At 48.6% G+C, this 12,393-nt stretch overlaps 5 protein-coding genes across 10 annotated transcripts in view; 1 reads left to right on the top strand and 4 right to left on the bottom strand.

The window, feature by feature from the left end:
* Nucleotides 1–12,393, bottom strand: part of LOC125440166 (zinc finger protein 91-like) — a 183,782-nt gene that overhangs the window by 19,073 nt on the left and 152,316 nt on the right. The window lies entirely within an intron of this gene.
* Nucleotides 1–12,393, bottom strand: part of LOC125440106 (zinc finger protein 420-like) — a 313,705-nt gene that overhangs the window by 197,803 nt on the left and 103,509 nt on the right.
* Nucleotides 1–12,393, bottom strand: part of LOC125440115 (zinc finger protein 420-like) — a 157,200-nt gene that overhangs the window by 82,840 nt on the left and 61,967 nt on the right. Inside the window, 1 exon segment of the mRNA XM_048509695.1 lies at nucleotides 5,287–5,379. Within this exon segment, the coding sequence (XP_048365652.1) occupies nucleotides 5,287–5,379 (93 nt within the window).
* LOC125440145 (zinc finger protein 501-like) overlaps nucleotides 1–12,393 on the bottom strand; it is a 215,548-nt gene that overhangs the window by 177,981 nt on the left and 25,174 nt on the right. Inside the window, exon 2 of one of the 3 annotated variants that reach the window (XM_048509783.1) lies at nucleotides 7,131–7,288. The exons of the other annotated variants lie outside the window; for them this stretch is intronic. Coding sequence (XP_048365740.1) covers nucleotides 7,131–7,288 — 158 coding nt within the window. The remainder of the gene's footprint in view (nucleotides 1–7,130; nucleotides 7,289–12,393) is intronic. 3 annotated transcript variants of the gene reach the window in all.
* The window catches only part of LOC125440133 (zinc finger protein 420-like), a 161,854-nt gene that overhangs the window by 144,166 nt on the left and 5,295 nt on the right, over nucleotides 1–12,393 (top strand). The gene's annotated exons all lie outside the window — the stretch shown is intronic.

Raw genomic sequence — 12,393 nt, 5'->3', positions numbered from 1 at the left:
ATTTGCACTACTTCCTCCCGTAGAGATCATTGCTCAATTGTCTTCCCAAGATCAGCTTTTAACCGAAGCAGGAGTCCTAGTCATGCTCTCCTTCAATTCCAAACGGGTCAGTGCTCATTGGAGGATTTGAAACTCTGTTTTCCAATAGGTGTCACAAAGAATAACCTCATCCGCTCAGGGCCGATCATCAGCCACTTAATAAGTGTTCTCATCTGCTTTGAAAGAGGATATTCTGGGGGAAAAAATCTTTTTGCCCTGGTTGAAATGCCGGTTGCCAGACTCTGCCATGAGTCAGATGGGGGAGAGCAGATTGTGTGGCCCGTGGATTTGTCATTTGGGGGTGACAAAAGGATCCGGCCCACAACAGAACGGAATTAATCAGGGAGGCCCCGTTCTGTGAGCCCCATTGAAACGTGGGAGCAATGCGTAAAAGGCTACAGCTTTTCATACCTTCCTTGATCAAAACTATGGGTTGGATCTCAGGGAAGTAATAGTACCACTCTATTTATTTATTTATTATATTTATATGCAGCCCACTCCCAAGGAAACAAGGTGATTGTCCATCAATAATAAAACAGTTTAAAGAAACTTATCATCACTTAATTTATAAGAATTTACATGAAATATACACTTAAAATACCAAGACTACCCGATGGCTGGCCCTCCCTCCCCTCTTTGTGTACCCTTGGGAGGCCAGATGGCTGCTTATGGCCCGGGTTGACATCATCCCGGAGCTGGCGTAGCGGAACAAGGTCAAGTTTACACAGGCCCTCACAGAGCTTTGTAGGATCCACTTGGAGACCCACAGTCCCACCTGGAAGCCTGTTCCCGCAGGTAGGGGCCAGGGCCGTGAAACCCTGGCCCTTGTAAGAAAACCAACCCGGATCGCCTTGGGGCCAGGGATCACCAGTAGGTCCGCCTCCGATGAACGGAGGGGCCTAGAAGGGCGATATAGGGAGAGACGGTCCCTCAGATAAGCAGGGCCAAGGCCGCGAATGGCTTTGAAGGTCGGTACCAAAACTTTAAACATGACCCGGTACTCGATTGGCAGCCAGTGCAGTTGGTACAGGACCGGCGTAATTCGGTCCCTAGTTGTCAGACCTCACCTGGAATAATGTGTCCAGTTCTCACCTGGGTCAGACCTCACCTGGAATACTGCGTCCAGTTCTCACCTGGGTCAGACCTCACCTGGAATACTGTGTCCAGTTCTCACCTGGGTCAGACCTCACCTGGAATACTGCGTCCAGTTCTTGGCACCACAAATCATGGAAAATATTGGAGTGTGAGCAGAGGAGGGTGACCAAATGGTGAAAGGTCTGGAATCCATGCCCTATGAGGAGAGACTTGGGGAGTTGGGTATGTTTAGTCTGAGGAAGACAAGCTAAAGGTGGGAGGGGAATGGACGGACACGATAGTCATGTTTAAATATTTGAAGGGATGTCGTGTTGAAAAGGGAGCAAGCTTGTTTTTTGCTGCTCCGGAGACTAGGACATGGAGTAATGCATTCAAGGTGAAGGAATGAGATTCCACCTAAACATTAGGTAGAACTTTCTGATGCTAAGGGTTGTTTGACACTGGAATCCATTGCCTCAGAGGCTGGTGGAGTCTCTTTCTTTGGAGGTTTTCAAACAGAAGCTGACTGGCCCTCTGTCAGGACTTTGTGCGTTCCTCCATGGCAGGGCGTGGACTGGAGCCCCCATTGGTCTCTTCTAACTTCATGATTCTATGAAAACCAGGCCAGGTATGTATAATATAGAAAGTGATTGTGAACTCAGGAGGGAAAATGGGAAGAGAAAAAAAAAAGCAATGAAAGTATGGCCAGAAGAAAACATGGGTCAAAAAGACAGTGGAATCAATAGGAACAAAAGGTAATCTAGATCAAAATAACCAAGAGAGACAGTTAGCTCTGGCCGAGGCCTATGGAGAATATTTGGGTTGCACAATGGAGCCACTGTTTCATCAATGTTGCAAGTGGTGGGAGCGCACCAGAAGAGGGTCAGTCCATCAATAGAAGTGTCTGAGCCAAATGCTATCAGGAGATTAGACAGAAAATGGAGAATAGTTAGTTGTATTTACTATGATTTCTCCCATGTGACTTCTTCTTTGATTATAGATAGATTAGTGAAAAGCCAGCTGAAACCTTTCCCATTCCAGACATGGAGTCTTCATATAAATGTGAGTGCTCGGATGGAAAATAAGTCTCTACTCTCATGGAAAGCTTTTTATGCATTCAAGACATTTATTTCATTTCTCCCTGTGTGAATTCTTTCTTGTGAAGTAAGATTTTGTACTGTGACTGAAGTCTTTTTCCTCATCAGGCATTTATGGTTTCTCCCAATGTAATGAATTCTATGGTGGGTAGTAAGGTTTGTACTGTGACTGAAGTATTGTGAAGGGCTTCCACGCCCGGGAATGCTAGGGTGTTGTGTGGTTTCTGGTCTATATGGCTGTTTTCCAGTAGTATTTTCTCCTGACGTTTCGCCTGCATCTGTGGCTGGCATCTTCAAAGGTTCTTCTGAACATGGCCATATAGCCCGGAAACCACACAACATTTCTGTGAATGAAGTCTTTTCCTCACACCGGACATTTACACGGTTTCCCCCTTCTGCCAATTCTTTGAGGGGGGTGAGGATTAGCCACTGTGTCTAGCTACTACTCAGTCCTAGCATTTATATGGTTTTGTGCCCTGTAGCAGATTCTTTGATGGGAAGTAAGGTTTCCACTCTCACTGAAGGCTTTTCCACACACCAGGCATCTATATGGTTTCTCCCCTGTATGAATTCTCTGATGTGAAGTAAGGTTTCCACATTGAATGAAGCTTTTTCCACACACCAAACATTTATATGGTTTCTCCCCTGTGTGAATTCTCTGATGTGAAGGAATACTTTCTCTCCAGCTGAAACCTTTTCCACATTCCGGGCATTTATATGGTTTCTCCCCTGTGTGAATCCTCTGGTGTTTAGTAAGACTTGTGCTGTGATGGAAGGTTTCTCCACACACCAGGCATTTGTGCGATTTCTCCCCTGTGTGAATTCTTTGATGGGAAATAAGGCTTTCTCTCCTACTGAAGGCTTTTCCACACTCCAGGCATTTGTATGGTTTCTCCCCTGTGTGAACTCTCTGATGTGCAGCAAGATTTGTCCTGTAACTGAAGGCATTTCCACACACAAGGCATTTGTATGGTTTCTCCCCTTTGTGAATTATTTGATGGGAAGTAAGGTGTTCATTCCGACTGAAGGCTTTTCCACACTCCAGGCATTTGTATGGTTTCTCCCCTGTGTGAATTCTTTGATGGGAAGTGAGGTGTTCATTCCGACCGAAAGCTTTCCCACACTCGAGGCATATGTATGGTTTCTCTCCCGTGTGAATTCTCTGATGTGCAGCAAGATTTGTCCTGTTGGCAAAGGCATTTCCACACTCCAGGCATTTGTATGGTTTCTCCCCTTTGTGAATTATTTGATGGGAAGTAAGGTGTTCATTCCGACTGAAGGCTTTTCCACACTCCAGGCATTTGTATGGTTTCTCCCCTGTGTGAATTCTTTGATGGGAGTCCCTCCGACCGAAGCTCCCTTTCGAGGCATTTGTATGGTTTCTCTCCTGTGTGAACTCTCTGATGTGCAGCAAGACTTGCCCTGTTAGTGAAGGCATTTCCACACTCCAAGCATTTGTGTGGTTTCTCTCCTGTGTGAATTCTTTTATGGACATTAAGGCTCCCCACTCTCTGTGAAGCTTCTTACCTCAGGGCATTTATATGGTTTCTCTCCTGTGTAGAATTCTCTGATGTAAAAGTAAGGAGTCCACACGAGTTTGAGGCTTTCCACCTCCAAGCATTTGTCTGGTTTCTCCCTGTGTGAATCTCTGGTGTCTTAGCAAGACTTATTACTGTATTTGAAGACTTTTCACACACTCCCTGGCATTTATATGGTTTTCCCCTGCATGTAGTATTCTTGTGGAAGTTAGTCTTCCCACCTAATACTGAAACCTTTTCGCATTCGGGCATTTATATGGTTCTCCCACAGTAATGAATTCTTTGATGATGGGAAATGGGTTTCCTCTGAGTGAAACCTTTGCTACCTCCCAGATATTTATATAGGCTCTCTCCTTTTCAGGGCATCACAATATTCAATGTAGTTTTTTCCATCTGAATGTATGTCTTGTTTTCCCTTCACACACAATGCTCTTTCATTTCATTCGCTTCCAGCTCCACTTCTCCTGTGGAAAGAGACACAATGGTATGAACATTATAAGAACCCCCATGGTTTGAATATTTAGGAACTGAACTGAATTACTATGTATAGCATGCAAGAACTGAACATGTGTCTTAAAACCCTTTCAAGTCCTGGATGACAGAGAGCTGGTCCTGTGAGATACCACGCGATACAGACAGATCTTTGGTTTGTGTCCAGTGCATGAGATATAGGATTTCATGGAAATTGCTTTGGCTAAAGAGATCAACTAATGTCCTAAAACTTTGGAAATCAAAACACTGGCCCCAAAATGCTGGCCTTGGGCCTGTTGCTTGTTGTTGGGCGGTGAAATGCATCTCTGATTGCTTTATTGAGTTTCTGTTTCCCCGGTCAGTGAGGGTTGGTGGTCAGGGCTCTTTGGGAATTCTCTGTTTGGTGATGTTTGACTTACAAATGTCCCCTGGCCAGGGCATGAATGACTCATCCTCCTATTCTCAGAAGGCTCCTGAAGTTGTTTAAAGCCATTTCTCTCCCCAACATGACAATGAGGGGGCAGTAGCCCCTCAAGGCTCCTCTGTCTCCCTTTTTTATTTCAGTTAAACCAGGAAAGAAAACAGGAATGAAAAACAATGGTAGAAATGGACTGGAGAAATTAGAGGGTCTCGTTTACATTCGAAGGATGTCCAATCTTGGAAACAACTTCCCCATTCTTTCCCTTTGAATTGAAACATCATCAGAAAGAGCAGTGGTTGTCAATCATTTATCAGGAGGATCCAGACCGCAGCCTCCCACATACTCCACCAGATTAATGCCTGACATCTCCATCTAAAAGGGTTCCAGGTGGCTGGAGAACAGCCCTGCCACAGAGCCACGGCCACTCAGGGTGGACAGGGAATAAGTGATCTGACTTGGTACAAGGAAGAAGGCTGTTTTCATTGGTTCCAGATCTACAGCCACCATTTCCACATTCACATCTCATTCAATCTCTAAGGAAGAGGAGGCCAAACAGTGACGATCATCCTCACAGAAATCCACCCACTCTTAAAAGGAAACACAGACGAAAATTACCTACAGTCCCAAAGGGACATATAGTAGCTACCTGCCGGTTCCTCCTCTTCATCGAAGATCCCAATAAACACCTCTCCATCCACTTCAAGCTGGGATATGAGCTCAGGCTTAGCAATCAGAGGACCTTGTAATCAGGGGAAAAACACAACCAAAATTATAACTCTCCTGAGTGTAAATAAATTCCTCAGTTTCAAGCCCATCCAGAAATACACAACAGGCAAATATTAGGAATGGGATGGAAGACAGTACAGAGCCAATAATCATCCATCCAGAATTGACAGCCAAACTGAGAGGAAAATGCCAGCTGTAAACTATGTCACTGGAAAAGTTTCCTCCACAGTAACTTCTCAGTCCAGGTAAGGCAAGACCCAGACCGGAGAGACATTTCCTTGACACCTCTTCTGATGTCCTCTCAGGGGGTCCAACACAGGATTGCCAGGCAGGGATTCACTCTCTGCAACATAAACCCAAAAGACCTCCCAAATCAGGGGAAGGACAACGGAGGGTAGCTGAGCTCTGCTATTGGGCTCAGCCCAGAAGAAAGGGATCCTCACCCAGAGAAGACACATTCCGGAGTTCTCCAGCATGACTTCCTTGTACAGCCCTTTAGGTAGACATAACAGGACCATTCCTCCTTGGTGAAATGCCTGACCCACCTCTTGAGATACTCAGCCTGCAAGAAGGAAGCAGCATCAGTGGAAAGCTGGTCTGTAGGCGAGATAGCCAAAAACAGAGAAATTGTGATGGATTCCAGGGTAACTCTGCTCCTGAAAGGAGGAACAATGGATTTGCTTATTTAATTTATAAGCCAAATTATATGGCTGTAAGTATTCTCTTATCAAGGAAGGTTTATAAACTGATCCAGCTAGCAAACATCTTGCTTGCTTTCTTAAAGAGTAGTTCATTTTCCACTGACCTTGGTTGGGTCAAACAAATACCTGGTCTTGTTGAAGGCTTTCACGGCCGGATTCAACTGGTTCTGGTGGGTTTTCCGGGCTGTGTGGCCGTGGTCTGGTGGATCTTGTTCCTAACGCCTCGCCTGCATCTGTGGCTGGCATCTTCAGAGGTGTATCACAGAGGGAAGTCTGTTACACGCAGTGTCCAGAGAGAAGGGAATGTTTGGGGTGTATATTGTCCATGTCCCAGGGTGGGGAACCAATCAGTAAGTGTTTGGGTGGAACTTGTTATGCAAAGATGTGGTTGATAGTATTGTATTGCGGGTGGGGCTGCACCCAAACACAGGATTTGCATTCACCAATACTGCTGCTGCTGCAGGGCATGAAAATGTGAATCGCTCCCGGGACTGATAAGCCCCACCTGCAATACAACACTATCAACCACATCTTTGCATAACAAGTTCCACCCAAAGCTGCTGATGATTCCCACCCTGGGACATGAACAATGCTGTCCTCTCTGGACACTAAATGTAACAGACTTCCCTCCTGTCCTCTGAATACCAGCCACAGATCTGGCAAATGGTATAGGATCCTCAGACCACCCAACCCTGGCCTAGAATAAACTCTGTTGTTTGCTGGCCCCAGCCCCTTCCCACTTTAGGAGGCATCCTGGAGCCAGAGCAGCTATCTTCACTGGCAGGGGGCTAGCTCCCTTGTGAGGAAGGGGCCAGGGAGGTCCACATGGAAACTGACAGGGGAAATTTATGGTCCAGTTTTGTTTCATAGTTCCTGCTTGGCCTTTTCCACTCCTGCCATGCTAGACAAGGGAAGGGGGGCAGGTCACCATGGACAGTCTTGAAATCTGGCAGCGCCAGAGCCAAGGGAAGGAGCCGATCCTCCGAGCCCTGGAACAGAAGGAACCATCGATTCCCACTGGTGAATTGTCTGACCAGTACTCACGTCGCCCCCCCCCCCTTACCTGATCTGGCTGCATGGTGACTTTCTTCCTTTCGCCAAGCGCAGGAGATGGTGGAGAAGGCATCAAATATGTCTTTTCACTCTTGCCTGGGAGGGGGAGAAATAACAGGGGTGGGGGGTTCCTTTTTTGCACTACAAACACATTTCCTGTGCCAGTCCCTCCAATGCCCCTCTCTCCCTTAATGGCTGGGGCCTTGAGGGGGGACCCCAGTCTAGGAAGGGTCGAATTGCGATCCATCATCTTTCCCCCACTGAACCATTCCATTTGGGGGTGGCCCCGCATTCCTACACCCTCCTCGAACTATTTCCTTCCAACCTCTGCACATCCACTCCGGGGCAAAGAGTTCCTGACTCTGTCTGAAGCCACCCCACACCCCTCACCCAATGAGGGAAACCCAGAACTCCTAGCCTGCCCCACACATGTAGGGGCTATGTGGTTTAGGGCAAGCAGCATCCTGAGTGGATGGGGATGGACTGCTTGGCCATTAAAATTACCGGAGTGACAGATGCCAGCTAGACGTGACTATCTCCTTGCACACAGAAACTAGCCATCCAAAATAGTTCCTGCCCTCCCTGCCTGGTCATGATGCTGAGGCAGAACTTTAACAGAGGGAAAGTAAAACCCTCCATCCATGATCTCAGGGGCAAAGGTCCCTTGGATGCGATGTGGAAAAACTGACAGAAAGGCCCTGGTGTTTTTCCCGTCCACTCCACCATATCAGTCTCTGTGAGAAGTCCCTCCTAGACACGTGGACTGGATCTCAGATTCAATACACATGCCAGAGATGGATCTCAAAAGGGTAACAACTACATTTAATAATCTACAAGGCCTGGGAAGGAAGATCCTCCCATGAATATACAGCAGAGCAGAAAAAAGAGAGCCCCCAAACAACAGAAACTGACCAAGAGCGAAGGAAAATAGAACAAGCGGAGGGTCTCCCATTGGGGCTACTTTACGAACCGATCCAAGAAGACAATGGAGCTTCTGCACGGGAGTTTCCCACGTTTTTTGTGTGATCAGAGTTCTTGGCCTATATTCCACCAGGGCTTTACCAGCAACTGAATATCGTTCCTTGGCTTAAACTGATAGGCACATGGTTACAAAGATATAACAGGTTTTTTTTTAAAGGGAGGAGCCCCCTGTGACGAATGCATTCAGCCTGCATTCAGATTACAGGGTGGACCACGCCCTAAGAGGATTAAGCCACAGCCCTGATTGGCAGAGAAAAAAAATATCACAGAAAGTTATATAAACTGTCAGCCTGCGAGCTGAAGGGTTCTTTTCTGTGGAGTCTTAGGACTGTTTGGCTCTGTGAGCTTATGTGCCTTCCGGGTGCTTTCACAGTGACAGAGTGAGGAGAATCGGAGAGATCTCTCACTGCTGTGGTTTAGGAGGTAACTGAGGGAGGCTATTCCAATTATCAAATACCCTGAGTTTGGAGGAGTGTGTCGCCCTCAGGGGTTTATTTTAATGGGTGTGGTGAAACCTCAACAGAAACATCTTTTGTGAAATAGAGCCTAAAGTGAAGTTACCTGAAACCATTGCAGCTTAAAACCAAAACATTATTTCTTTGAAACCGCTAAGCTTAAGACAAACTGACTTTGGTAACCGTTAAGCTTAAGCGAAGACTCTCTGCAATATGCAGCTTTAAGAAACATTCATTGTCTGTAACCGCTAAGCTTTTAAAGAAATAAGCGTGCTTTGGAAACCGTTAAGCAAAGAACTCTCTAAAGTGTCGTGCATTACTTCAGTTTTATCTGAGAAGCCTTTGTGAAAGCCAGTAATAAACATTTTAAGTTTTTTTGTTCAACTTTGAACTCGTTCCAGTTATTTTTGTTTTCTGTCTGTGTCTGTGTGGAACCACAGGTGGGGGTGGTGACCGTTTAAAAAATCAGTTTATTGTGGGCTTTAATTAATTTATTTTTTTGGTGGCAGCGAAAAGCAGTAAATAATAGCGCCTTCTATCACACCCCACCCCAACAACACTTTCCTGGAGCAGAGGAAGGAAAAATGAGTGTTGCCTTGGCAGCAGTGGGTGGGTGGGGGGAGGTTTGAAATGGCAGCCCCCCCTGAAGCGGCTCAGTTGCAGACTCCAGCTATTACCGCAGGCTTAGCTGCAACAGCAACGCACCAGAAAATAGAAAATTATTTAAAGAAATAATTTAATTGAAAACGACAAAGATTTGTCCAGGAATCAGGGGAAGGGCCCTGAACAATGGAAAAGCCGGGCTTTATAGGGTTTTTTTGAGTTACATCAAAGGCGTGAGAGTTACACAGGACAAAAAGTAATATGTGTCCATCAAACACATCAAGACCCATTCCTGAGAGGCATATTGGCCCCTCTTCGTTTTACACACATTCCCACACCCTGGGCCAGTGATGGCCGAGTGCCCAAATGGCAACCCAAACCCCACTTATTTATCACAAAGGGCCAACGCGGCCATTGAACCTGAATGCTGAGGTTTTAGTTTAGGAAAAACCGGCTGGCTCCCTCTTCCTCCCGCCCCCACCCGCTCGAGGCAGGGGGGCCAGCCTGCCTCAGCCTCCAGCAAGTCCTGCGCGCACCACTCTGTGCCTTTCTAGCAACTCTGCCTCCTCTGCCCGCCCCCCCCCCTCGGGCAGCAGCCACCTGGAGCACAGGCACCAGGCCCACCAGCCGAGTCCTCCCTGCTCACCGCGGTGCGCGCACATCATGCTCAGAGGCCCAGGCCAGCCAAGATGTGTGTGTGTGTGGGTATGTGTGTGTGATTTTCTGTCCCTCACATGACGAACTCTGTGTGTGCCACCCATGCCATAGGTTCGCCATCACTGCCCTGGGCCATCCTTGTGTCTTATCTCTGGATGTTCTGCTCTATGGCTGCTTTTACACTAACAAAGAACATCTGACTGTTTCCTGTTTTATGTCAAGAGGGGCCCGTCTGGCTGAGTTAACTTTGTATCAGTGGGGTCTCTTAGCAGCAACCGAGCATCCGTTTTAACACAACCCAGAATTGCAACAAATATTTCCTTGCCTGGGCGTTGCATAACCATACCCCCTTGTTTTGGCTGTCTTCTGATAAGCGAGGCTCTCTTGGCTACCAATCTTGATCCTCTTTGATCTGAGATTGCAAATGCCTTAACAGTCCAGGTGCTCGGGAGCAACAGCCGCAGAAGGCCATTGCTTTCACATCCTACATGTGAACTCCCAAAGGCACCTGGTGGGCCACTGCGAGTAGCAGAGAGCTGGACTAGATGGACTCTGGTCTGATCCAGCTGGCTTGTTCTTATGTTCTTATGAAATTCCTCTGGCCTGTTTTTGTGCAGGCTTTGCAAACAGCCGTGCAGAGAAATAATTTTAGGTTCCTTTCACTTGGGGGGGCGGGGGGGCTTTTCCCTGTAAGGCTCATGATTTCCTAAAGGTGTCTCTCCAAGACTACTTATCACAAAATAAGACATATTCTAAGCAATCAAAAGAAAAACGTCTTCCGTTCATTCTGTCGTGGGTTTTCCAGGATCGTATGGGAAGCAAAAATATGACCCCCCCACCCCACCCTTCCCTGCCTACACAGCTTGGTGGGACAGCGAGAGATCAGAGGAGGGGCCCCGATGCTCCACAACCAGGTGGGGACAAAAGACCAACAAGCCCCTCCCCAGAAGCAGCCCCTCTTGGGCAAGCCCCCTGTGGCCCCTCAAACACACAAGCGGGGGGTGGGGGGATCCGAGGTGTGGGGGAAATCTGCTGGGGTGTGGGCTGCCCCCCTGGCTCCAGCCCTGGATCTTGGGGGGGGGGCGTGGGGACCCCCCTGACCCGCTCCCCTCCCTGCTCTGGGCGCCAGAGACGCCTCCTCGCCCGCCAGCCCAGCAGCGCCCGCCTTACCTGGGGGGGCGACCCTGACTCCTCCACCCCCCCAGACTGGATTAAGGGGGGGGGGCTTAATCCGGAAACGCCCCTTTGCTGAATGGCCGCTGCAGGTTCTGCGCCCCCCGCCCCCCCCTGCGTCTCCTTCCGAAAAGCGCCTCCGGGACCCCCGACCCCTCCAGCCCCGCCGAGCCTCCCCGCGCGCCGAGTTCGGATCCCGCCTCCAGCCCTCCACGTGGCCCCTCCTCCGCACAAAAGGGGCCAAGAGACCTTCCCCCTCCTCTCCGGGTGTTTCATTGCAGACCCCTCCCCACATTCTGCCCCCCCCCCACGCCCAAGCCCCCCGCTCACCGTCGCCCCGTCCGGCCATTCAAGCAGCATTGGGGGTGGGGGATCGAGCAGCCTGCCGGAGGGCAAAGTCCCCACCCTCTGGCCACTGGCTGCTCTGGGACTGCCCTGCTTTTTTTTTCTCTGCCTTTTAACCCACACGGAGGTCCTGTGGAAGGAGGTCTGGGGGGGGGCCGAGGGCAGGGATCTGAAGGAATCCCACAAAATTCCGGCAGGAATGTCGTTTGCCATTCATGCGTGTGTGTGTTGTGTTGTGTTGTGTTATTCGTTCCCCCCGCCTATCCACATATATTGTATGTACTGTGCATAACATAAAAATAAATGCATGTACAATATAGGATATGAGCCCTCCCTGTTGCAGAGGTTCGAGGCAGGTGAGAGGGCAGCTGTTGGCACCCGAAATTGCTGCAGAGTTTAATGTGTCCAAATGAACCGCCTCCAGATGGTCACAAGCGGAATCATCGCCCCATTTTCAAGCGAGCTGATCGCTGTTGTCTGGAGAACAGCTGTGATAGTGTGAGATCTCCAGTCATCCCCTGGAGGTTGGCAACCCTATTCCCCTTTGAGCCCCTCCCCCCCTTTATTTTATTTATTTATTTATTTATTTTCGATTTATTATACCGCCCCATCCCCGTAGGGCTCTGGGCGGTGTACAATACAATGCACATATACAGATAAAAATGCACGTATACAAGTAAAATAACTAAAACCATTAAAAGCAGCAGTAAAATAAAAACTAGTAGAAAGATTAAAACTAACACGCAATGGCGTCCGACAGATCCATTTCCAAACCCTCTTTCAGGGGGAAGATCAGCAATCCCCAGATGGCAAAGGCACTGATGTAAAGGCCAGGGGGGGGGGGGGGGCACCATCAACGGCTGGATCCTCCAAAGGCCTGGCGGAACAACTCCGTCTTACAGGCCCTGCGGAATTCAGTAAGGTCCCGCAGGGCCCGGACCGCTGGAGGGAGAGCGTTCCACCAGGCTGGGGCCAGAGCTGTAAAAGCCCTGGCCCGTGTGGAGGCCAGCCGTATCATCGAGGGGCCAGGGACCACCAGTAGATTGGCCTCCGCAGAGC

Source organism: Sphaerodactylus townsendi, linkage group LG01, assembly GCF_021028975.2.
Source record: "Sphaerodactylus townsendi isolate TG3544 linkage group LG01, MPM_Stown_v2.3, whole genome shotgun sequence".
In the NCBI taxonomy this organism is placed as follows: domain Eukaryota; kingdom Metazoa; phylum Chordata; class Lepidosauria; order Squamata; family Sphaerodactylidae; genus Sphaerodactylus; species Sphaerodactylus townsendi.
This window is presented reverse-complemented; position numbering and strand designations above follow the sequence as displayed.